This window comes from Terrapene carolina, unplaced genomic scaffold, assembly GCF_002925995.2.
Source record: "Terrapene carolina triunguis isolate 2854851 unplaced genomic scaffold, T_m_triunguis-2.0 Scaffold93, whole genome shotgun sequence".
NCBI classification, from domain to species: domain Eukaryota; kingdom Metazoa; phylum Chordata; order Testudines; family Emydidae; genus Terrapene; species Terrapene triunguis.
This window is the reverse complement of record NW_020664444.1, coordinates 32,700,173-32,726,723: the sequence shown is the minus strand read 5'-3', so window position 1 is coordinate 32,726,723 and position 26,551 is coordinate 32,700,173. Positions and strand designations below refer to the sequence as shown.

The 26,551-nt window shown below is 47.8% G+C and overlaps 1 protein-coding gene across 3 annotated transcripts in view; it reads left to right on the top strand.

The window, feature by feature from the left end:
* Window positions 1-26,551, top strand: part of MGRN1 (mahogunin ring finger 1) — a 119,737-nt gene that overhangs the window by 5,447 nt on the left and 87,739 nt on the right. For all 3 annotated transcript variants that reach the window (XM_024197820.3, XM_024197821.2, XM_029911244.1), the window contains exons 2-3: window positions 14,891-15,009; window positions 16,567-16,655. In XM_024197820.3, coding sequence (XP_024053588.2) covers window positions 14,891-15,009; window positions 16,567-16,655 — 208 coding nt within the window. The remainder of the gene's footprint in view (window positions 1-14,890; window positions 15,010-16,566; window positions 16,656-26,551) is intronic.

Here is a 26,551-nt window from a genome sequence, read left to right as displayed (position 1 = left end):
CTGTCCAGCAGAGATGGAAAATCTAGAGGCTGGAGCATTTATGGAAAAGCTGCTGCCCTAGTGTTATATAAATATTAAAGGTTGATCCCTTTGAGAAAAGAAATAATTCACCAGGAACCAAGATAGCCGCCTCCTGGTTTGGAGACAAAAAGTTATGAATACAGCAAAAAATAAATCCACAGCAGGGGTCCGCAGATAGCGTCTACTTCTTCTGCGCCACCTAAGCAGCGCAAAGGGAGCAAAATAGGGCAGAAAATCTGTCCCTAAACTGTTGATTTGTGACCCTTGACTTTTGGGACTAACATGTTTGGCCCTCAGGCTGAAAGGCTACCAGACGACCAGGCCTGAGAACTGAAAATGAAATAGACCAGAAACAAATGCAGGTGACTAGTTTTGATTTCATGGTCTAGGCTGGGAGAAATACAAAAGTTAAACTGTGCAAAGCAATTATATGTTAATTATTTGTGGATCACGATGTGGTAGTTAAAACTTGTTTTTAATAAGATTTTTAACTTGATGCTGTCCCTTTGCATCTACCTCTGTTACTGATAGAGATATTAAAAGGAATCTTTGTATTTTCTTTAGTTTTGCTGTGTGTCCATGCACACACATGCCTGACCAGTCTCCTGAGTACATATACTGTGGTTTTGGCTGTCTTTCAGAACATCTCAGCTGACATTTTTATCCACAAACTCTATCCTATTTTAATTGCTAATTCGTCTCCAAGTGTCTCCTGTTGCACATCAGGTTCTCTGCCACCTGTGATTTGAGCTCCTACAGGCTCACTGTGAGTGTGCATGACATGCTGCTGCAACAGCTCAAATCGAGAGAACCAGTCTCTGGATCATTTGCAAAGACGCAAGTTTTCAACTAGGGACAAAATCCTTTAGGCCAAAAATGGCTTTAAAGAAGGCTCCCAGAAAGGACACTGTTAGAAATAATGAAATAATGCAGTTTTTAAATAAGAAAGATGACAACCTTCATGTTGAAAGGAACATGACAGCTTGCCAGGTCATGCAGAGTGACAGGACCTTGGTGGGCTATCACTGGATATGAGGGCTGTGATGAATGCTTGGTTTTCATGTATGCCCTTCTGATGTGCCTATGCTATGATAGCTATGCAGGAGAGTTAGCAGAGCACTGGTGCTGCGTCCAACTTGTCCCATATTCTTTGTCTCTTTTTGTATTTCTGATGGATCATGTTGGAGGATGGTTACCAGTGAAGTGTTGCCAGGCCTTTTACCAGCTATCTTTGTAGAGGAGATGCTTATACACCATTCTCTGAAAACACCGTCTGCACTCCCAAGAGAGTTGAGTCAGTTTTTTGGCTGGCCGCATTGTCCCTCATAGGGAGGTGGGGAGACAAGACAGGCACTGATACAGCTAGGATCTTGCCTGTTGAGGGATTTGTAGAGGAAGAGAAGGACTTCTTGCTAGTCCCGCAGTCATTCTACGGTTGCTGGACATGCAAAAGTAGATTAAAGCTGTCGCTCCAGGAGCAGAGCACCATATTAGCTATTCTCACTCCTCAGCTGCCTTCTCCATGTGCTAGCAGAAGACCTGGAGCTCTGCCTTGGTGCTGTGAGCTCCCAGCCTAGCAGGGTGAAGTGAGTTAGGATTCCGTCTAAGCCGGGGTGGGCAAACTATGGCCCGTGGGCCATATCCGTCCCTTCAGATGTTTTAATCCGGCCCTTGAGCTCCTGCCGGTGAGTGGGGTTGGGGGCTTGCACTGCTCCGGTGCTCCAGCCGGGGAGTGGGGTCGGAGGCTTGTCCCGCTCCGCGCATGCCGTGGTTCCACAAGGCTCCTGGAAGCAGCGGCATGTCCTCCCTCTGGCTCCTACATGTAGAGGCAACCAGGGGGCTCAGCGCGCTGCCCTCTCCCCAAGCACCGCCCCCACAGCTCCCTTTGTCTGGGAACCAAGGCCAATGGGAGCTGCAAGGGTGGCGTCTGCGGACGGGGCAGCGTGCAGAGCTGCCCGGCTGTGCCTCTGCGTAGGAGCCAGAGGGGGGACGTGCCGCTGCTTCTGGGAGCTGCTTGAGGTAAGCGCCATGCGGAGCCTGCACCCCGCACCCCAACCCCCTGCCCCAGCCCTGATCCCCCTCCCACCTTCCTAACCCCTTGGTCCCAACCCGGAGCACCCTTCTACACCCCAACCCTGCATTCCCAGCCCCACCTCAGAGCCCGCACCCCCAGCTGGAGCCCTCACCTCTCCCCCGCGCCCCAACCCCCTGTCCCAGCCGAGAGCCCACCACTCCACTCTGAACTCCTAATTTCTGGCCCTACCCCCAAGCCAGCACCCCCAGCTGGAGTCCTCACACCCTCTCGCAACCAAACCCCCAATTTCGTGAGCATTTGTGGCTTGCCATACAATTTCCATACCCAGATGTGGCCCTCGGGCCAAAAAGTTTTTGCCCACCCTTCTAAGCACTCCTTCACTAGAGCAAAACCCGTGATCTCCTTTCATTCCTTTTTACTAGTACCTTTTAGCCTCATTCATCTGCTGGGTGGAGACTGAGCTGTCTCTACTGATGGCCAACTAGCTTGAGGGGCAAGCCAGAAATGGGCACACATGCCAGCTGGTCTGGCAAATTTTTGTGTGGGGAAGGGGAAGTGGTGCCCATACAAAATGGGCCACAAATAGGCAATCACAGGGGAACAACTGAGTCCCCTCCTGCAGCTCTGGCTGGATCAGCAGCATAACACGCAGGTCCTTGGTGCAGTCTTCATGCTTGATGTTCCTCCTCCCATAGCGCTGCATAATGGAGTTGACTCCATTACTTAGAGTCTATTACTTAGCAAATGTTAGTAGCTGCTTGTTGGTATTTTGTTTGAATGGCCAAAAAAAGTGATTAGTTCCCTTTATTTTATTACTGCTACTATAAACTAACAACACTGAGAGGCCTCAATTAGAACTGAGGTTCCATTCGGGCTACACATACTCAAATGAGACAGAAACCTTACTTTGAAGAGCTTGTAATATAAATAAACAAGACAGACAAAGGTGGGAGAGAGGAAACATTAGCCCATTTTGCACCTGGTTTCCCATGTACAGAAGCTGTTGGAGAGCTGTGCAAGCTTCCATTGGTTTCTGGAATTTATTATTATTTGTAACCATCATAGGACCTAATCACATCAGCCATACCATCAGGGACTCGTTCACCTGCACATCTACCAATGTGATATATGCCATCATGTGCCAGCAATGCCCCTCTGCCATGTACATTGGCCAAACCGGACAGTCACTATGCAAAAGAATAAATGGACACAAATCAGACATCAAGAATTATAACATTCAAAAACCACTCGGAGAACACTTCAACCTCCCTGGACACTCAATTACAGACCTAAAAGTCGCAATTCTTCAACCAAAAAAACTTCAGAAACAGACTCCAATGAGAAACTGCAGAACTGGAATTAATTTGCAAACTGGACACCATTAAATTAGGCTTGACTAAAGACTGGGAGTGGATGGGTCATTACACGAACTAAAAACAATTTCCCCCTACTGTTACTCACACCTTCTTGTCAACTGTTTGAAATGGACCATCCTGATTATCACTACAAAAGTTTTTTTTTCTCCTGCTGATAATAGCCCACCTTAATTGATTAGTCTTGTTAGAGTTGGTATGGCAACCCCCATCTTTTCATGTTCTCTGTATATATGTATCTTCCTACTGTATTTTCTACTCCATGCATCTGATTAAGTGGGTTTTAGCCCACGAAAGCTTATGCCCAAATAAATTTGTTAGTCTCTAAGGTGCCACAAGTACTCCTCTTCTTTTTTCAAAAAGGGCAGTAACTCATACAAATGTAGTTTTAACTTTGACCAAAATGGCCAGAAAGCTTCTAAATCCAATTAATGCAACTTGGTGCTCAAATTGTACTGTTTTGGAAAGTTCAGGAAATATTTAGCCCCAGGTGATATGCATTTTCCTGTATTTTTCTGCCTTCGGTTAAACAAAGTTTGTAGTCCTATGACAGTATGAACTTGTTTGTACCATGTAATACATCAAAGTACTTGTCATTATTTGTAAAATGGACTGATTGGAGAGAAGTTTTTCTGTCTATTTTTATGCAGTTAGGCAGATCAGGCCTACCCCCTTATTATAACATACTTTTGATATCTGCTTTAAAGCTCCTGTGGTACAACTGTAAATTATCTTCTTGCTATCACTGAATACAACAGTACGTGTAAACGGCGTCTAAGTCTCATTAGTGTTGTATAAGGGCTGTAGAATGTCTTGAACATACCTTGTGAATAACGAAGTATAACCACGTACTCTTATGTAATTCCTACATATAACGATGAGCTAGTGAAAGTCTAATGCAACACCCCTTCAAGCTATATTTACTCACAAAAATAGTCACAGTAATTTGCAGATAGTTGATACATTTCTACTCCCCCTCAGAATCTGTGTCTGATGAGTTCGTTAGTCTGTTGCTACACTTGTCACTGTCCCAGCTGCATGCGTTGGAGCACACCAAATCTTCCCTGCAACATTTGCGTCTCCTTGTTGCACTGGTACACTCTCAGCCACATTACACAAAGGTGAGGATGGTTTCTGGGGCAGGCGGCAGCACCATCGTGTTCGGAACAAGATGTCCCGTGGTGTCTATCACCCATCTGTTGCAGATGGGACATGTGAAGATACTGAACTGTTGCATGATTCCATATGACTGACTGATGATTTGCATTTTTCAGGTGCTCTCTGAAGGAGGCCATTTTTGGTGGCAGTTTCTCATGTGTTTTGTTCTTCTTAGCAAAAACCTCATTGCACATGTTATCCAGAGATGCTTGCCTCTTCCTTTGGCCGTTTTGTGTGGAGCAAGGCAGGTGCCTCACTCATTCCCACAAGAAACACAATAGGTGCAGTTGCCTGACTGGAGTGGGGGGCGGGGAGGGGAGGGGAGGTTCCTGTTTGTGGGTAGCTAAGCAGAGACGGGTACCTCCCTGCAGCCTGAATTTACTTACCTATCTCAGAGAGAGGGAAAAGGCTTAGCACACATCCCTCTCCTTGGCATCTCCAATTGATAAGCTTCGTTGGCTCCCTGCCTAGTGAGCTGGCTTTTGTGAATTGCCTTCTAAGGCGTTGCTCTCTCACCATTCGTTGTGTATATGGAGACAAGGCCCCTAACTCAGGCTTTGTGGATTGCAGTATTGCTCCTGATTTTTTTTTCTAGGTTCCTTGAAAGTTGGGCATTGCAATACCTAAGTCCTTTTGTGGCTCTGGGCCAAAGTGTCTAATGGGAATCCATCCTAGTTAGCAAACTCTGTTAGAAACCAGAGGGGTATGGAGGCATGCTTTCACTGTACTATTCTGGTTCCACCATTAAAAGTGTCACCATAGTGTCAAGATTGCCTAGACTTCTCCCAAATACTGATTTAACTCACTTGGATTCTGTCCTGGAGCATCACTTGCTTCTCTCCAAACCCTGTATGCAGTACCCTGTTGTTTGCCTCCTTAGCTTCCTCCTCTGATCAAGCTGCTGAGCTCTAGTTTCCAGCTACTGGGCCAAAGGGTTGAGCATAATCCTTTAGCACAGCTGGCAATTGTTAAGCAAGACTTGGCCAGCAGCAAAGAGCGAGAGATGCTGGTCACTCACAAGACGATAATGTGATGGGCAGAGATGCTAGAATGAAAGTTGAGTTCTAGCTCCTGCTTTTTGTAATAAACATTCCTCTATTGAAGCAAATACTGTATACAAGGAGTATGACAGACTGCTGCTATCGCTAGTAGGCGTTTTGTTTTTGTAAGCAGAGGCCTCTAACACTTACAATTTGACACACATTGACTTCAGTAGGACTATTCATGTTGAATTTATTCCTACTTGGTCCTTCATTGAAGGAATGCATGAGTATAGGGTGGGGGGGGGAAATGTTAAATATTTAACAAAGACTTCTTTTCTCCCAAGCATGTTGGGCAATTGAGTTAAATAGCTGTTAACAAAAAGAAACAAAGATTTAATTAGTATGAATAAAAATAGTTTCCCATGTCTGTGAGGTTTCACTTGTGTGTACTGTGGTTTTGTGGTAACCCTATCAGTTCTCTAATGCTCTGTAGAATATTCTGGGGTAAACAAGACCTGAATTTCTAATGTAAAAAGTAACCAGAAAACAACTAAAACAACCACCCGCCCAACTTTCATGCTGCCATTATACATTCTGAAGAAACAAATTAAAAAGAAAAAGACGTGATTTTTTTTTTCTTTGCAGGTCACCTTTAACTCAGTCACAAAATACGTGTGCACTATTTTTATTCTGTCTGTGAGAAGTCAGAGATTTACTTTAAAAAAAAATTTTATTATGGGCACGTGGAAGGGTGAATTTTATATGTCACCAAAATAAACGAGCATTTTATATTCCTCTTGTTAAAGGGTGAAACCTTAATGTTTGCATCATGAAACATATAGGATGCGTAGCAGTTCTGAGTTCCCCACCCTGAATGTTTGGAATTTCTGACTCTAAAGTTGAAGTCAAGCATGCTAAAGTTGCAATAGCACTAGGTAAGGCGTTTGGGTCTTTAAAAATATATTTAAAACAAAAATCAAGCCCAAAATCTGAATTTTGCTTAAAAAAAAAATGGTAGGGGGGAATGGGTGAGCACACAGTGAAGTTCAATGAATAGCAAAGTTTCTTTAAATGTAGTGTAAACCTTCCAGGACAGTATTAGAAGCCTATCACTTTGTGCTAAACACATGGAAGCCAGAAAATGAAACTGACTAATTTAGTATGTGTCCAGAGGAAAATGCAAAGAAGCGAACACAGCATGAGCAGGGAAAACTCAATTGGATTTTTTTTTCTCTTCAAATTCTCCTTGTTCTAAGAATCTGAGGTGCTAGTTAAACAGGGTAAGGACTTTATAAAGAGTTCTGTGTTCTCTTTATTTTGGGCAAGCTTCAAAAGTCAGCTGTGACTGTGGTTGAGCAGCTTGTCATTGGTAGTAGAGGTTTAAATTTAGGCCATGTCTATGCTACAGAGTTAAGTTGACTTAAGTTACATTGATGATCATAAATTGCTTTAATTACATTACTTGTGCACATTCACACAACACTCCTTGTGTCGGTGGAGCATGTCCCCAGTTTTTGCTCTCGCACTGACAGAGAGAGCAGTGCACCTTGGGGCAGCTACCCCAGTGTGCAACTCACCACCTTCTGTCACAAGGAGTTCTGGGAATGGATCACGGTGCATCATAGGCAGGGCCGGCTCCAGGCACCAGCTCAGCAAGCAGGTGCTTGGGGTGGCGAATGGAGGGGGGCAGCATGTCCGACTCTTCGGCGGCAATTCGGCGGCGGGTCCCTCAGTCCCTCTTGGAGCGAAGGACCTGCCACCGAAGAATGAAGTGGCGGTGGTAGAGCTGCCGCCGAAGTGCCGCAGATCGCGATCGCGGCTTTTTTTCCCCTTTTTTTGCTGCTTGGGGCGGCAAAAACCCTGGAGTCGGCCCTGATCATGGGGCAGGCTTACCACTCCATGATGCAGGTTTCTCTGTCTCATTGTTCCATGGGCGGCTGACTAAATTTCGTGCCATTTTTCAACTGCCTCTGTGAACTGTGTGCCCGCCATCTCTGCCTGAAAGCATGGATCCTGCACTGCTCTCCAGTGTTGTGCTGAGCGTTATGAACACAGCGCGGCTGATCCTGCAGTATTTCATGAGCTGTGAATCTGAACAAGAATCTGTGCTGCCTGCCCTGCTGTGTGCCATGGAAAGAAACAATTCAAGGCTGATGTTGGCATTCATGGAACAGCTGCACCCGGTGGACTGTCACTATTGGACTCAGGAAACAAGCACTGAGTGGTGGGATCGTACTGTGATGTGGGTATGGGATGAGGAGCAGTGGCTGCAGAACTTTCGGATGCGCAAAGCCACTTTCCTTGAACTCTGTGCGGAGCTCACCCCTGCCCTGCAGCGCAAGGATACCAATATGAGAGCTGCCCTCACAGTGGAAAAGCACGTGGCGATCGCTGTGTGGAAGCTGGCAACTCCAGACTTCTACCGGTCACTCACAAGTCAGTTTGGAGTTGGGAAGTATCCACCATGGGGGTTGTGGTGATGCAAGTGTGCAGGGCCATTAATTGCTTCCTGCTGCAAAGGACTGTGATGCTGAGCAATGTGCAGGAAACAGTGCATGGTTTTGCTGCAATGGGATTCCCTAATTGCAGTGGGGTGATAGATGGAAGCCATATCCCAATTTTGGCCCCAGAGCACCTTGCAATGGAGTGCATCAACAGAAAGGGCTACTTCTCTATGGTATTGCTGGCGTTGGAGGATCACCAGGATCATTTCACTGACATCAACGTGGGGTGGTCAAGGAGGGTGCATGGCCCACGCATCTTCAGAAACACTGGCCTGTATAGAAAGCTACATGCAGGGACTTTCTTTCCAGACCAGAAGATTCCAATGGGGGATGTTGAAATGCCAATCGTGATCTTGGGAGATCCAGCCTACCCCTTACCTAAGTTTCCTCTAAGCCGCACGGCCACGCAGCAGGCTATCAAGGGCTGAACAGATGTGCAGCCACACGGGCCTGGACTGGAGAGGAGAGAGGCGCCTCTCCACCGGCCCCAGAGGTGCCATGGCTAGGGAGAGGCACCTTTTTCCCTGGTCCCGGAGCTGCCGTGGTGCGAGAGGGCTGGGCAGAGTCCTCTCTCCTCGCCACAGCCCCGGGGTAGCCTGCACCCCAAACCCCTCATCCCCGGCCCCACCTCAGAGCCCACACCCTCAACACTCTGCCCCAACCCTGAGCTCCCTCCCATACCCTGAACCCTGCATCCCTAGCCCCACCCTAGAGCCCGCACCCCCAGCCGGAGCCCTCACCCGCCACCCGCACCCCAACCCTCTGCCCCAGCCCTGAGCCCCCTCCCACACTCCGAACCCCTGCCCCTCCCCACATCACCTCCATATTGGTGCACATAACAAAATTCATTCCGCACATGGATGTAATTAATTAGAGGGAACATTGCCCATTACCCCCATGGCTCATAAAGCCTTACACCGGAATCCTGGACAGCAGCAAGGAGCTCTTCAACGACAGTTCTTCCCAAGTAATTCTGTAGGATAGACCAGGGCTAAGAGTGTCACAGGTGGAACAGATAGTTTAGCATATGTAGTTAGCACATATTCTAAGGGACCAATAAAGATGAAGACGCCCGTTAACACCCCTGTAGTCATAGGACAAAAACTGGGGTTAATGGCTTACAGGTGGTTGTAATAAGCCATAAATCCCGTGTCTTTATTAAGACCATGATTATTAGTGTCTAGCAAAGTTATGAATTTAAGCTCCCAGGCTCATCTTTTGAAAGTGTTGAGCGGGTTTCCTTTGCGGATGAGGCCTGATAGGTCAAACATAGAGTGATCGCTTTGTAAAAAGTGTTTGTGACAGTGTACCCCATAAGGCTTTATGGGGGGGTGTGCTTATAAATGTATGTATGACATAACTGGAATATGTTTTGTGCTGCCTGTGCCATGTAACATCTCTCGGTAAAGGTTATGGTCTACTATATCTGTTCATCCTATTTGTACACATATATCATTTTCTACTTGAGGTTAAGAATATGGGCTGTATACTTGCTTGGTTTCTAAGTAAGCTTTGTGAGGCATTTGGTCAGCTTCTTTAGGAAGGAATTCGCAAGGCTAAGTACCTGATCAGGAAGCACTTGGGGTACAATGCATCTTGGAATGCTCCAATCCACATAAGAAGTCTTCCTGGAGACATACAAGATACCATGTGGACAATGGCTTTGGCCTGTAAAGACTGAATCATGCAGGGACATGTGACTTGCCCTGATGACTCCAGAACTCCATCTTGGAGCTGGACTTTGCATAGGAGTGAGGAGGGGGGGTCTCCACCCACAAGAGAAAGTCTATTTAAACCTGTGGGAGACCCCTCCATTTTGTCTTCAGCTGGCTAAAGAAGGAGCCTCTCCACCCCCCCAGGATACTTGAAGGAAACTGGAACAAAGGACAGTAACTACAGGGGGTGTAAGTGATTGCTGGACCCAGGCTAAAAGGAAATTAGCCTGTAAAAGGGAGCATTCTGGAACTGGTGAGGATCTTATCTGTATTTAGTTTGATTAGACATAGATTTGCGCATTTTCTTTTATTTTGCTTGGTAACTCTACTTTGTTCTGTCTGTTACTGCTTGGAACCACTTAAATCCTACTTTCTGTATTTAGTAAAATCACTTTTTACTTATTAATTAACTCAGAGTATGTATTAATACCTGGGGGAGCAAACAGCTGTGCATCTCTCTCTATCAGTGTTATAGAGGGCGAACAGTTTATGAGTTTACCCTGCATAAGCTTTATACAGGGTAAAACGGATTCATTTGGGTTTAGACCCCATTGGGAGTTGGGCATCTGAGTGCTAAAGACAAGCACACTTCTGTGAGCTGTTTTCAGGTAAACCTGCAGCTTTGGGGCAAGTAATTCAGACCCTGGGTCTGGGTTGGAGCAGACGGGAGTGTCTGGCTCAGCAAGACAGGGTGCTGGAGTCCTGAGCTGGCAGGGAAAACAGGGGCAGGGGTAGTCTTTGCACATCAGGTGGCAGCTCCCAAGGGGGTTTCTGTGATCCAACCGGTCACAGTGTTCACCTCCTTATATTTTCCTGACTATTGCACACTGTATTATGAATCTGTCACCACAGGTAACTGCCAGCTTTGACTTGTTAGGTAACCATCTAGCACTAATTTAGTATATTTCCCCAAGTCTTTACCAGTACCCCCAAGGGCTTCTGATGCTGTTCTGGCTCTTTTCCTCTTAGTTCCTATAAACCCCTTGCCCTATGCTCTCTAGGATTTGCACAGTGCTGTGTTTCTTGCTTGGAATGCCTGCCTTTCAATGAGCACTTTACGTGCCTGTGCACTCATACATCTACTAGTTGCCCTAGGGGAGGAGTGGAGGAATAGTGTTTGGGGTCACATAATGGCTGTCCTCTGGACCATGCACCTTTGGCTCAAGGCAGACCCTTACTACTTTAAGGCAGAAGGGCCATCCGCAGAGCAAGAATTCACATTTTGACTTGGAAGTCCTCCCCAGCTTTGGATGGCATATACAGCCTGCCATCAGTATGGCAAGCTTTATTTATAGACTTTTCCGTAGCACTGAGTGCCTCACACATTCATTATCCTTCCAACACCCATCTGAGGTAGGGCTGTGATATTGTCAGATATCTTGCAAGCTAAATGAGGTCAGGCCTGGGCAGTACTTGTGAATGAGAGGCTTCTAGGGCAGTGGTTCTCAGCCTTTTTTTGTTTGCAGACCCCTAAAAAATGTTGAATGAAAACAGGGCCGGCTCTACCATTATTGCCACCCGGACTGTGCCGCCCCAAGAATGGACGGAGTGCCGCCCCTTAGCATGTGCCGCCCAGGGAGGTGCCTGGAGCCCTTAGCAGGTGCCTGGAGCCAGCCCTGAATGGAGATGCGGACCCCTGTGGAAATCTTAGACATAGTCTGCAGACCTCCAGCGGCCCAATGACCACAGCTTGAAAACCACTGTTCTATGGTAACAACAAACTTTCATGGACCCCTTAGACCAGGGGTCTCAAACTCAATTTACCTTAGGGCCAGTGCCAGTCCTCAAATCCTCCAATAATGTCACTCATGCCGCCCAGAACCCGCCCCCCAAACTCTGCCCCCCACCTGCCTAAGGCTCTGGGAGGGAGTTTGAGTGGGAGAGGAGGTCTGTGGTAGGGGATTGGGGTGCAGGCTCTGGGAGGGAGTTTGGATGCAGAAGGGGTGAGAGGTTGGGCTCTGGGAGGGAGTTTGGGTGGGGGAGGGGGTCTGGGGTGCAGACTGGGAAGGAGTTTGAGTGCTGGGTGCAGGCTCTGGGCTGGGGCAGAGGGTGGGGGTGCAGGAGGAGGGGGTGGGGTTGCTGGCTCTGGGAGGGAGGAGGGGGGATGGGTGCAGACTCTGGGAGGGAGGTTGGGGGTGTGTGGGAAGGGGGAGGGGGTGCAGGCTCTGGAAGGGAGTTTGGGGGCGGGAGGGAGTATGTGGGGAGGGGATGGGGATGCAGGCTCTGGGAGGGGGCCAGGGGGTGTGGTGCTTACCTGGGGCTCCAAGGCGGGGCGTGCTGGGGGGACTCCGCCCCCGCAGCTTCCCATTGGCTGCAGGGGCGCTTGGGGTGGGGGCAGCATGTGGAGAGACAGCCCTGCCCCGCCCTGGGGCAGCAGGGAGGGGCCAGCAGCCACGTGGAGCGAGCACGCAGGAAGCCGCTCAGCTCAGCTCCGCTGCCGGTGGTGGCCAGGCCCCCAGGTCATTTTAAATTGCCCGGGGGATGCACGGGGGAGGGGGAGTGCCCGGGGGCGGGACCAAGGGAGAGACCCGGTCCCAAAATTTCTGGAGCCCTGCGGCCCACATTGGGGAGGTTCTCAGGCCGCAGATGGTCCGCGGGCCGGGACTTTGAGACCCCTGCCTTAGAAATAGTCTGCAGACCCTCAGAGGTCTGGGGACCACAGATTGAGAACCACTGCCTTAGGTAAAATCGTGGGTGCTCCGGGATGTAATATAGTGGAGGAGAGATTCTTGACTGAGTACCGAACAGATGCTCTAGCTTACAATTAGAGGGTAGCTGTGTTGCTAGGTGGGCCATCTTCTGGATGAGAACAAAACCAGAGATCTAATCAGTAATCAGATTACAGTCGGCCAGTTCTGTTCCACCTTCCTAAAATCCCTCCTGCAGTTCCAGTTGGCTATGATATTCTGCCTCACTTCTCATCCGGAACTGCTACGTAGCGTAGCATTGCTGTGCTCTTTTGAACAGCTGCTGGGGCTGCATTTCAGTGGTGGGCAAAGTGATCCATGTGGGGATAGTGCCTGCTCCTGCAAACCTTACTCACATGAGTAGGTCTATGCAAGGTTGGTTCATGGTTGTATAAAGCACTTTGAGTTCTTGTGGGAGAAAAGGCACCATGGATGCTCTGATGAGGCTACTAAAGGATACAACCTCCTTTGAATATATGGGGATTTGTGTACAGTAATGTTAATGTGAACTGCACATAAATCCAGGTTCATTGAGATGAGCTATAACCCTGTTAACACGTCCCATTCATAGAATACCAAACCAGAGTAGAGCAAGCCATCTGACACTGAGCCAGGATAATCAGCCACTGCAATTCTGAGATTTCTTGCAGAGGAATTTTCCTTGGAGTTAATCAGATCAAATGCATCAAAACATCCTCCTGCATGACCTACATAAAATGTAAAATTGATTCCTAAATCCTGCTTTCACAAACCACAGCATAAGCATAAATATCACAATGCATCCTTGGCTGGGTGGCTATATTGAGCAGAAAATCTGGCTTGGATTTGTAACCGGAATAGCTTTTCCTTTTGCTCCTAGTTGCCTGGGGGTCTGTGGTTTGGGATACCTCAATACTGCCATGCTGCTGCTGTGGACTTGGTACCAGCTAGATTCTGGACCTAGGCGAAGCTTGTGATTGGTGTATCCAGGGAGCAGGCTTGTTTTTAAAATACAAACATCTGGAGGTCTGTGAGCTTGTTAGCTGAGCTCAGCAGTGGGGAGCTCATCATTAAAGTGGTACCAGCTGTGAAGGGTAAAAAAAAAAAAAAAAAAGCCTTTCTCGGAGCCAAAAGGAACAAATATAATTGAAAAAGCAGAAACCTTTCATGAAACCCCTCTTGTTTTTAGAGAGCAACTCACCAGTTCTGCTAGCCAGATGGATGGAGAATCCCGCCCATCGAATTCCTCTCCTTCCTCTCCATAACCTTCCAGATGCAGTCATTCTAGGTAGTGCTCTTTTGAGGGGCCCAAAATTCCTGTATATTGCACCGAGCCAAGACAGTAAAGCTATATTCGGCCCATTTCCTTTCTCATTGTGGGCATGGAAAAGCCCCATTTCAAAACTGCAGGAAGATTGCTCGGATGGGTCTTAATAGGTCTGTGCCACCTCTCACTTCTCTGTGCTGTGAACATGTGACAGCTGCATTTGAGAGCCGCAGTTGCCCAAAGTGGCTAGCTCTTTTCTGGAAGTGACTAGATTGAGTGTGGCATTGTGAGTAATTCAGTTACTGCTGGAGGGGGGAGTTTCAATGACCTTGCACCCAGCTTCGTCTCACACCGTTTGCTGCCTCAGTGCATCCCCTTGAAATGGAATTAGATGAATCTGTGGTGAGGGAAAGTTGTGTTCAGTCTTGGGGTTTATCTCTTACAGATGTCTGTGTTTTTTACAGTTATAGCCGTCTGTGTTTAATCAAGGCATGCATCTGTGTGGGTTACCTCTAGCACCCTATCTGTAAAGACTTAATGTGTTTTCACCGTAGGAGCATGGGGAGGGGAGGAGAACTAAGCATTGCTTGAGTGTCACTCCTCTGGCTGTATGTGGAACTACATTCAGGGGATCTGAAAGGAAATGTGTCTGTTCCTCATTGGCTAGGCAGATGGCAGACCTTGAAAATGAGGCTGGAACGTGGGAGAATTCCCAGAATTCAGCAGTGTTGTGAAGAATCTGCCCCTTTCCTTCCTTGGGGGAGAAACTTACGATAGGGTTAACAACTCTGTAATACATTGATTCCAAGGCCATGAGGCCCCACTGTGATCCTCTCATCTGCCCGCCTGTATGACACAGGCCAGAGAATGTCCCTGATATAAGTCCCATTTGAAGTAGGGCATATTTTTATGAAAAACGTCCAGTGACTTGTTTTCTGTAGGGTTCTGGTTGCTGCTTCTTGCCCAGTGCTGTTGGCGCTGACTCCGCATGCTGCAGCGTTGCCAGGAGCTGTCTAATGCGGCACTGTGATTTATGGCTGTTGCCTTAAAAAAAAGTCTTGTTTGTGTCTTATGCTCCCACACTCAACCACCTTCCCCCCAACTAAATGCTGCACATTTCTGCCATGCTCCAGGAATTAATCTCACATTATTATTTTTCTCTTTCCAGGAAACTACTTTGCAAGTCACTTTTTCATGGGAGGTGAGAAGTTTGATACCCCACATCCCGAGGGTTACCTCTTTGGGGAGAACATGGATTTAAACTTCCTGGGGAACAGACCCGTTCAGGCAAGTTCACATGTGCTGTTAATGTCACATCTGTATGTGTCTGTCAGTAGGAAACCCAGCTTTGATACTTACCCAGGAGGAGATTGAGCATTGTCTTGGAGCTGGTGCACAGTACTAGGGGATCAGGATGTTCCATTTCTGGCTCTGCCAGTGACTTGCTGTGTGATCTTGGGCAGTGGTATATTTGTGAGTGGGCATCTGGTATAAAGCCCCCATCAGCATGGAGGATGCCATTTTGAGAACAAAATGGCATCCTCCATGTGGCAAAAGTGCCATCCTGCCACAATCCAGCCCCACTGCAGCACAGGTTTTGGGCAAATCACATAGCCTGTCTCTGCTTCTGTTTTCCAATTTGCAATATGGGGATAATGCCTACCTCTCAGGTGTCTGACAAGACTGTAAAGAGGTCTGAGATCCTGGCATGGACAGCAATATGGAATTGCAGAATGCTCTGTTTGGAGAGAGATTTTTTCATCTCATGATTGCTTTGGTATGAACAGGAAGTAACAGTGCTGCATGGTTCAGTTTGTCACGGGTGACAGCTCCTGACTCTCAACTTTGGCATTTTATACAAGCTTCCAAGCCTTATGAACAGCCTTGATATGAATAGCCTAATTGCCATTAGTTCTTTTACCCTTTAATGCAGACTGCTGAGCTGAGTAGTTCTGACCTGATGTCAGCACTGAGGATGAGAGACACTGATTCCCGTATAGTTACCTTGGAGTCACTTGTAAACCTGTTGCACTGCAATAACCTCCTGGATTCTCCTGCAGGGAGGTTTTAGACCTGGGAATAAATTCAGTGCAGGCTTTCAGCCAACTCCCTGCTGCCAAAGACCCTGTCCAAGACCTTTTTCTTTTCCCCTTTGTGTGCACCTCTGAGGCTATTGGTTCTGACTGGGAGAGAAAGTAAATTGGTCTCTCTTGAATAATGACAGTAGTCTTGGTCCTGGATTTCCCCATGGGTCTTTTCCTCAGACTTCCCCCTTTTGAGCAGGAGAAGAGCTCAGGTGGCCAAACCTAGGCTGTAGTACTTAGGAACGTGTTACATTCCTTCTTATCAAACTAAGGATGGAGATTTATTTTAGACTAAACAAATACCAAACTTTCCAGGAGGGGAGTAGAAAGCACAAGCATGAAGAGGTGCCGCCTCCTGCCTGTGGCAGACAATTTAACAGTAGATGTGCATGAGCTGCGAGGTATTTAAGAGATGGATGTCTGGTTGTGGTGAAAAGTGCTGCATTGGGACAGCATGGGCAGCTTCAGGACAGGCTCTGCACTGTGTCCTGCCAGTGTGCATACACTCTGCTGTGGGAACTGCTGCTGAGCTGGAGAGGACTGATTAGTCTCTCTGGCCTATTCAGCTTGAGTCTCTCTACTGAGCCTGCCAGCGGGATTGCTGGTTAGTGCCAGCTGTGGATGGTTGCAGCCCAGTGTTGACATAAGCATGATCTCGGACAGTGTGGATGTTTCTTGTATTAGATAGGTTGCTTCTTGTTTAAAGTGTTAATTCTCAAGCTGGTATATTAACAAAGCAACTCCTTGCCTCTCATTCTAGTTTCCCTATGTCACACCAGCCCCACATGAGCCTGTGAAGACGCTGAGAAGTTTGGTGAATATCCGCAAAGATTCTCTACGTCTTGTGAGGTACCTTTACTGACCAAACTGTTTGTTGCGTTGAAGGCAAAGGGTGGATCATACCTACATTTGATGGCCTTCTCTTCAGAGCACTAAGTGACAAGTCCTTATTCCAGTGACGCTCCCAAGGGAGGTCAGAATATTCAGGGTTCACATGTGATTAGTGCTGTCCAGGGCTTTTCAGATAACTCCCATTAGTTATTTCCCTAGAGTCGGGTAATCAGCATTTCCAACCAGCACTGGGGAGGCATCTTTCTCCAGAGGCCGAGTAGAGCAAACGCTGCCGTGTAGGAAGCTGTGACACTTGGGTCTCACTCAGGAACACTAAAACAAATGGAAAATATTAGTCATGTCACTAAACCTGCAGACAGATTTCTTTCTGAACTTTTGTGTTTGCAAAGCTAGAAGTTGTTTTTGGTGCAAGGCCCAGGCAAGGAGGACTGATTAGTTTTGAATAAAACTCTGCCTCAGATTTTTCTTGCTGGCTAAGACACAGTGTAGTCCCCACTTGATCCACACGCTTTTAGGTGACTGTATCCCACACTTGTAGGGAAATAGATCATCCAGCCTAACGGGTCTATATCTCACTGCTCTGCACCTAAATCGAATGCAGCGATAGCTAGAGTTTGGTCTGTGGATTAAACGTAGCTGTGGAGTGTCTTAACAATCAGCCTGCGGCTGTACTTGTTTAATACAGGTGTAGTGCCTTGGGGTAGATCTAGGTCCCAGCATACAGTCTGAGCAGCCTGGCAGCTGCATGGAGCATTTCATACAGCCCCTGGAGTCTCTGTGCAGTTTATCATTTTATGGAAATTTATGCATTCCTGGCAAGTTGCCAATTTCAGGTCATGGATGGGCAAGGTTTGGGTGCCTTGGTATAAACTGTATGGCAGTGTAGTTGTAGCTGCTGGGAGCTTAAATTTATTACTTTGCTAGACACTAACAACCATGGACTGCACAGACACCAGATTTATGGCTTATTACAACAATCTGTAACCTACTAACCCCCTCTTTTTGTACTATGACCACCTTGAATGGTCATAAGAACATAAGATATATGCTAACTACTTATGCTAAACACTCTGTTCCACCTTGCATTTTGCTGTGACACTAGGAGTACCTTTTCCAGCCCTGAAGAAGAGCTCTGTGTGGTTTGAAAGTTTGTCTCTCACCACCAGGAGTTGGTCCAATAAAAGAATTTGCCTCACCCACCTTGTCTGTCTTGGTAGAAAAGGGATTAGATTAGCCAGAACGGCACTTGAAACTGATCAACCTTGTTTTTCTTTGAAAACTCTGATTTGTCTTTTTTAATGGTCAAAAACTCAAAGTGATGGTCTCAGAATGAGCTGGACAGGTGGAGAAGGAAGACGCGCCTGCTCAGATAGTGGGCCTTGATAAACGTCCACGTTCTGAAGATCTCTGGGCTCTTCCAGCCAAAGGGTATGTCTGTTTCCATTGAAATAACACCTTAGTTTCTGCTTCCTCTGAAGCCAGGACTCGCTCTGTAAACAGTGTCTTAGTCCTCTAGGAAGCATACGTTAGCAACGCACCAGCTCTCAGATATGCAGTCTTACATCTGTGGAAAGGGCCTGCTGCTAGTACAGGAATTTGTAAGTGCTAATCTTAGCTCTGTCATTGGCCTGCTGATGGACAAGTCATCTCCCTGCTTTGTGACTTAGTTTCCCTATTTGTCAAGTGGGGAGAATGAGATTGAGGGGGAGTTGAGGCTGCATTGCTGTTTGTAAGGTGCTTAGTGGTGCCACAGCGATGAACCCACGTAGATGCAGGTGGTAGCACTATCTGCTTTCAAGAGTTGGCCTCTCACATGGCAGCCAGTCTTACTGGTCCTGGGTCAGCTCCAGAGCACGGTCAGCGCTGCGTTGTTTAATTTTCTATTGAGATCAGTATGTTTAGGAGTTCTAGTGACCCAGATACTTAAGGAATTTTAACACTTAAGGGTTAGCAGTCTTTTTCACAAGGGAACAGTCTCAGTTTGCATTGTGCTGCCTGTCCTGAGTGGAAGTTCGACCCCTCTCTCTAGGAACATGCAAAAGCCCCTCCCTGACCTCTCCAGCAAGGGTTTCTTTGTGATTGCAAACACGGAAAAACAGCCAGTTCATAGTTCTCTGGAGATTCTCCTCTTCTCTCCCTCCTGTCCCTGTAAAATGAGGCTGAATTTGGCTCACTTTTTGATGGAAGGTGAGATCTGACTGTAAAATTCCCACCAGCTCTTTGGCTTTCCCTGGCTCTGGATTGTTAGCCGGAGTCTCACCTGTCTAGAGGGCGAGGTGATTCTTCTAGATTGCAGTTCAGAGCTTTGGTGGAGGGTGTGAGGAAACTTCCACTCTGGCTCCCGGCCATGCTGTGACTGGTGAGCAAAGTTCAGAGTGTTGCCAATCCTGAAGTATTTATGGTGGTCACCTGAAGAAATTCCACACTCATGAATGTTCCCGCCTGAACCTCTGTGTCTTTGAGAACTTTTGCGAATTCCTGATTTCCTGCCAGGACCAGACTGTGTTAACTTCAGAAGGGGCAGGGGTGGACTCTCCTGTTGAATGTAACCGAGTCAGATGGCCTCACTTCCCTCCTGCCCTGCCACTTCATAAGCTGACTGTGAGTTCCTGGTAGGAACTCTGCCAGCTGCTGAGTCCCCACAGGAGACAGAACAGCTGCAAGCACATTGTCACCATGCAAAGTCCTGGGAGTCAAATGGCTGAGGAAGTTTTCTCCTCTTGGTGCTGTGAATAAGTTTGAAAGTAAGTCAGGAAGCCAGCGTAGGTCAGCAGCTTCTAACCTGGATGGCATCTCCAGTTCTTGGAGGGAGATTCAGAGTCCTGAGGTGCATTATGTGTGTGGAAAGAGGCCATCTCGTGGTGGGATCTTGTTGCCCTCTGCCGCTGCTGCTTTCTTTGGACTTATCATAGAACTGGAAGGGACCTTGAGAGGTCATCTAGTCCAGTCCTCTGCACTCAAGGCAGAACTAAATATTATCTCTAGACCATCCCTGACAGGTGTTTGTCCAACCTGCTCTTAAAAATCCCCAATGATGGAGATTCCACAACCTCCCTAGGCAATTTATTTCAGTGCTTAACCACTCTGACAGGAAGTTTTTCCTAATGTCCAACCTAAACCGCCCTTGCTGCAATTTAAGACCATTGCTTCTTGTCCTATCCTCAGAGGTTAAGAAGAACAATTTTCCTCCCTCCTCCTTGTAACAATCTTTTATGTACTTGAAAACTATTATGTCCCCTCTCAATCTTCTCTTCTTCAGACTAAACAAACCCAATTTTTTAAATCTTCCCTCATAGGTCATGTTTTCTAGACCTTTAATCATTTTTGTTGCTCTTCTCTGGACTTTCTCCAATTTGTCCATATCTTGCCTGAGTTGTGGGGGCAAAGGGAGGCTGCATGGGAATGCTGGAAGAGGCAGGCAGTATACCGCTTGGGAGTCTGCCCAGAGCGATTTACCTGGCACTTGCTAGCAGCGAATAGTTGCTTGTTTGTAATTGAGGCCTGCACCTTTGGGCTGGTCTACACTGGGGGGGGGATCGATCCAAGATACGCAACTTCAGCTACGCGAATAGCGTAGCTGAAGTCGAAGTATCTTGGATCGAATTACCTGGGGTCCACACGGCGCGGGATCGACGGCCGCGGCTCCCCCGTCGACTACGCTACCGCCGCTTGCTCTGGTGGAGTTCTGGAGTCGACAGTGAGCGCGTTCGGGGATCGATATATCGCGTCTTAACGAGACACGATATATCGATCCCGGATAAATCGATTGCTACCCGCCGATATGGCGGGTAGTGAAGACGTACCCTTTGTCGCATCACCCTACTTCTGTAACTCGGCTCCTGCTTCGTGGCCAGCTCATGCTGAGAACCGACAGGCCAAGGGATAGAAAGTAAAACTCCTGCTGTCCCCAAGAGAGAACTTCAAGGAAGAGAGACAAGCAGAGGAACCCATGTTGCAGTGGGTGCGGCTCGGATCAAAGCAGCCCTGGAATGTGTAGGTGCTCAGCAGAAAATCAACTGCCTATGCATCTCTCATTGACAGCACTGGGAGCTGCAGGGCTATTTCACCCCTGTGTGACTTCATTTAACTTGGCCACACAGTCCTGTTCTCCCCTTCCTTCGTCACACATAGCATTTGCTTCTCTCACTTGTATCACTTCTGGAATCAGGTGGTAAGCTCCTTGGGGCAGGGATCAGAAGGGACCATTAGATCATCTAGATATCACAGGCCATATTACATTGCACCCAGTTCCCCTGTGTTGAGCCCAATAGCTTGTTTTTGACTAAAGCATCTTCCAAAAAGGCAACCAGTCTGGATTTGAGGACATCAAGAGATGGATAACCCACTACTTCCTTTGGTCATTTGTTCCAATGGTTAATTACCCTCACTAGAGGAAAGATAGTTCAGTGGTTAGGGCACTGGCTAAGGATGTGGGGGACTCGGCTTCAATTACCTGCTCTGTGATGGTCTCCCTGTGTGGCCTGGGGCAAGCCTCTCAGTGCGACAATTTCCCATCTGTAAAATGGGGATGATGTTTCTCCCCGCCTCAAGAGGTTTTGTGAAACACATTGAGATCTGCTGATAAAAGAAGCTCTATAAGAAATAGACTTTATTATTGTTGTTAATACTGATAAATATTTGTGCCTTATTTCCAGTTTGAAATTGTCTGGCTTCAGCTTCCAGTCATTGGTTCTTGTTCCGCCTTTCTCTGCTAGATTAGAGAGCCCTTTAGTACTCAATATTTTCTCCCTGTGAAGATACCTGTTCACTGTAATCAAGGCACCTCTCAATCTTTCTTATAAGCTAAACAGATTGAGCTTTTTAAGTCCCTTACTCTAGGGCACTTTCTTCAGCCTTTGAATCATTTTTGTGGCTCTTTTCTGCACCCTCTCCTATTTTCTCAACATCCTTTTTAAAATGTGGACCCCAGAACTGGATGTAGTATTCTAGTATCAGTCCTGCCAATGCCATGAAAACGCTCTCCACTCCTTGCTACTCCCCGTTTATCCATCCAAGGAAAATATTAGCCCTTTTTGCCACAGCATTGCACTAGGAGCTCATGTTCAGTTGCTTGTCCACTATAATCCCTAAATGCTGTTCATAATCACAGGTTTCCAGGATACAGTCCCCCTTCTGTAGGTCTGGCCTACATTCCTTGTTCCCAGGCATGTAACTTTTGCATTTGGCTGGATGAACATGTTTTGTTTGAATGGGCACAGTTTAATGAGCAATCCAAATGGCTCTGTGTGACTGCCTTGTCCTCCATCATTATTTCGCATTATATCAATCTTTGTGTCATCTGCAAGTTTATCATCAATAGATTTATATTTACTTCCAGAAATTTGATTAAAATTGTTGGCTAATATATGCCGGCTAGCATGCGTGCACACGTGTGTGTGTACACACACTAACATATATTATCTGCAACATATAAATATATTGGTATGCCTTGTGCACCATTAACATTAAGCACAAATATTGCAACAGTGATCTAGCCTAAACTGGTCTATACCGTGCCTCCGCCAGTGATATTCCTGGCCAATGCCTGCCTGGCTGCCTATGTGAAATGAGGTCTAGGTTTTGGTACATTTCCCACTGGAGAGGTGTCCCCATCACCATCCCCTTCCCCCTCAAAATTGGTACTGATTTCCCTCCCCCCATGTCAGTGGTGGGTGGTGGCGGCATGGAGACAGACCTCTCCTGAGCCTATAGGGGGGGTTCTTCGAGCTCAGGGGCAGGCACACTGGCATGGGATGGTGCAGGGAAGCTTGCACTGCTGCTGTCTGTGTTGTACCTGTCTAGAGCAGTGGTTTTCAACTGGTGGTCTGCAGCCCCCTGGAGGTCCACAGACTGTCTAAGATTTCTAAAGTGGTCCGCACCTCCATTTGAAATTCTGTAGGGATCTGCAAGTGGGAAAAGGTTGAAAACTGCTGGTCTAGAGATTTCTGCTTCCTTCAGTCTCCCAGGCTGTCGGTCTGCTTGAAATTCCAAAGTTACACTCACGCTCGCTCGGAGAGGTTGCTGATCTGGCTATGTCTTGCCAAGCTTACAGCCTTGAGCTTTGCCGTGAATTTATTCTCTTGAATGGCACTGGTAACCACACTTAAATCAGGTCTTTATCTATTTGCATAATCGTGCAAACGCAACCTGGTCACGTTCTTCTTTGGCTGCCTTATGTAGGTCACAGCAGCCACGGTTTCAGAATGGCAGCTATTTCTTGCTTTTGTCCTTTTTAATCTAGCAAGTTGGAAAAGCTCTGGTGAAGAAGCCAGTTCCTGTTTTGACCTAGGTGAACCCTGGAGAAAGGTCTGTCATCTCCTGCTTGATTTGTGTGGAATATTCCAGATAGCTGTGCACTAAGGAAATAAAAATAAGGCTGTAACCATTCCCTGCATTGCTTGTTTAATTTGACTATTTTTAATCTTTGTTTGGCAGCTTTTATATTAAATCATTGATGCTTTAAAACCTCATACCTTTTAAATGCCCGCTTAAGGTGGAATTTATGTTGGTGTTGTCCGGAGGAAGCAGCAGTTATTGATCTCACTGAATGAGGTCTAAATGGGTTCCCTTGGAGACATCCTGCTAAAGTTACATCTAGCTACATCTACTGTGTATTCCGGATAGCCTCATAGAGTGCTCTATATGGCCATTTGGGAGAGAAGATCTACAGGTGCTCTAGAGCCAGAAGGATTCTAGGCAAAAGCCCCTTTGTTATCCAGACCTCCCTGAATGGTTTGTCCACCTAATTTAACCAGCTGAGCCTCAGATGTGCTACTGGCAGGGCCAGCTCTAGGCACCAGCAAAACAAGCTGGTGCTTGGGGTGGCACATTTTTAGGGGCGGCATGGCCGGCGCCAGAATGCCGCCCCTAAAAATGTGCCCCGGCCGCCCTAGCTCACCTCCGCTGCTGCTGCCGCTCACGCGCCATGGCGCGTGAAACAGCTGATTCGCACGCCGCTACTCGCCCTCCCTCCCAGGCTCGGGAGCAGCGGCCAAAATTGTTTTTGCTTTGGCCGGCAAAAATCCTAGAGCCGGCCCTGGCTACTGGTAGAATGTTAGAGGCTGGGCTTGGGCAGGAAGCTCAGTATCATTATAGGCATTTAAAAGGCAATCTGTTTAAAACTGATCCACAGAAATAACTTCTACAAGCACATAAATAACTAAGGCCTGGTCTACACTAGACTTTTATGTCGAATTTAGCGCCGTTATATCGAATTAACCCTGCACCCGTCCACACCACGAAGCTATTTAGTTCGACATAGAGCTCTCTTTAAATTGATTTCTGTAATCCTCCCCAACGAGGGGAGTAGCGCTAAATTCGACATGGCCATGTCGATTTAGGGTAGGTGTGGATGGAAATCGACGCTAATAGCTCCGGGAGCTATCCCACAGTGCACCACTCTGTTGATGCTCTGGACAGCAGTCTGAGCTCGGATGCTCTGACCAGCCACACCCCGGGAAAATTTGAATTCCTTTTCCTGTCTGGGCAGTTTGAATCGCAGTTTCTGTTTTGACACCGTGGCGAGCTCAGCAGCAGTGGCAACGATGCAGAGCTCTCCAGCAGAGATGGCCGTGCAATCTAATAGAAAGAGGGCCCCAGCATGGACGGATCGGGAAGTCTTGGATCTCATCGCTGTGTGGGGAGATGAGTCCGTGCTTTCCGAGCTGCGCTCCAAAAGACGGAATGCAAAGACCTATGAGAAGATCTCTAAAGCCATGGCAGAGAGAGGATACAGCCGGGATGCAACGCAGTGCCGCGTGAAAATCAAGGAGCTGAGACAAGGCTACCAGAAGACCAAAGAGGCAAACGGACGCTCCGGATCCCAGCCCCACACATCTCGTTTCTACGAGGCACTGCATTCCATCCTAGGTGCGGCCGCCACCACTACCCCACCCCTGACCGTGGACTCTGAGGATGGGATATTGTCCGCGGCCGGTTCCTCAGCGGACGGGGAAGAGGAGGAAGGAGATGAGGAGGACGAGGCAGTCGACAGCGCTTACAACGCTGATTTGCCCGACAGCCAGGAGCTCTTCATCACCCTGACAGAGATCCCCTACCAACCCTCCCCAGCCGTTATCCCAGACACAGATTCAGGGGAAGGATCAAGCAGTAAGTGTTTTAAATATCTAAACATTTATTTATAACATAACTGGCATATTTAAAATATTAACAATAGCTAAAGTGCTTTCAAACATGTAAACATTTATTTAAAACAGAACAGGAAGATTTAAAATATTAACAGTGGGTAAAGTGCTTCAAAACATGTAAACAGGAAAGTCCAACAAAACGGGAATCTGTGCAAAGTGTATCATGATTAGTCTGTCTTTGGGCGCTTCAATATATAGTCTATTTTCAAAAAATTTCACAATGTCCGCTTCATGATTATACTGCCCCAAACGCTGCACTCTTTTGTCCCTCCAAGGGCACCTAAGCCAAAAACTGGTCAATGTATCCGGGGATAGAGGCGACATCCTCCGGGGAGAACTCCTCATAGGTCTCCTGCAGGTGTTTTTCAAGCCTCATGAGCAGGTTCCTGGGCAGGGAGAGCTTATTAGGCCCCCCGTGGTATGAGACGTTTCCCTGCCACAACGCCAGCAGGTACTCGGGGATCATGGCCTTGCAGAGCATTGCAGCAAATGGCCCCGGTTTCTGCAGGCTGTCCCGAAGCATCCGCTCCTTCTGGCTCTCCGAGACCTTCAGGAGGGTGATGTCTGGCATGACTCCCTGCTGTGAATTAGGTAGGGGAAAGTTAGTATTGGGACTGCTTGCCCGTCCCTTTACAGAACTGCAACCGCCGGTTTACAGCCACGCGGTTTACAGCCACGAGGGGGTGGGACAGGGCCAGAGTTCATGCTTGCAGGATTGCTGCCAGCAGAGACTCGCATTGCTTTCTATGTGAAAGGAGGCCAGTGCCACTCTTAAAGTTTTAAGCAGCCACAAGTCTACGGCTTACCATGTTTGCCATCTAGACAAAGTCCGGTGTCCTGCCCTGCTCCTCAGCTCGCCACAGCAAGACCGCAGGCACTGTAGGCGAGGGCCGAAAATTCGACCTTGTCCTCAGTGCGCGTGTGATAGGTGCTCTGCATGGTCTTGTTCACAGAGAAAGACTATGTTCTCTGTTCACAGATACATTGATCTGTCTCAGGAATTCACTCCCTTTTTCCAATTCCCACAGCCCCATCTGCCCAGAGGCTAGCGCACATTAGGAGGAGGAAGAAGAGGACATGGGAAGACATGTTTGCTGAACTAATTGGATGCTCCCGAGCACAGGCAGCCCAGCAGACACAGTGGAGGGAGAACTTGTCCCAAATGCACCGGGCAAACATTGAACGGGAGGAGAGGTGGCGACAGGAGGACTGGCAGGCTACTCAAACGCTGCTTGGACTAATGAGGGAGCAAACGGACACGCTCTGCCGCCTTGTGGATGTTCTGCAGGACCGGAGGCAGGAGGAGAGAGCCCCGCTGCAGTCTCTCTCTAACTGCCCTGCCCCGCCACCAAGTCCCATACCCCCCTCACCCAAAGTCCAAACACGGAGGGGCGGAAGGGGCCGTGAAAAATTTCACTCCACCCCTGCGGACTGCTCTACCACTAGAAGGCTCTCATTCCCCAAAATTTGAAAAGTCCTTTCCTACCCGCCTCACACAAGACCCCGTCCAAGTTTCACCCCCCCGTTCCATGTGCGGTTGTTAATAAAAAATACGTTTCTGTTCATTACTGTCTCCATCCTCTTCTTTTGGAGGAGAGTCTGTCTGAAGGGGGGGGAAGGGGCTTGGTAATTGGACAGGACAGTCACCTTTAGCAGGGGGCAGGTCCAGCAGCAGGGCACATATACAGTGCAGTGACTAGTTATCCTGGTCAGTCTGGGAGGTGGTTTTCATGTTCTGTGTGGTGG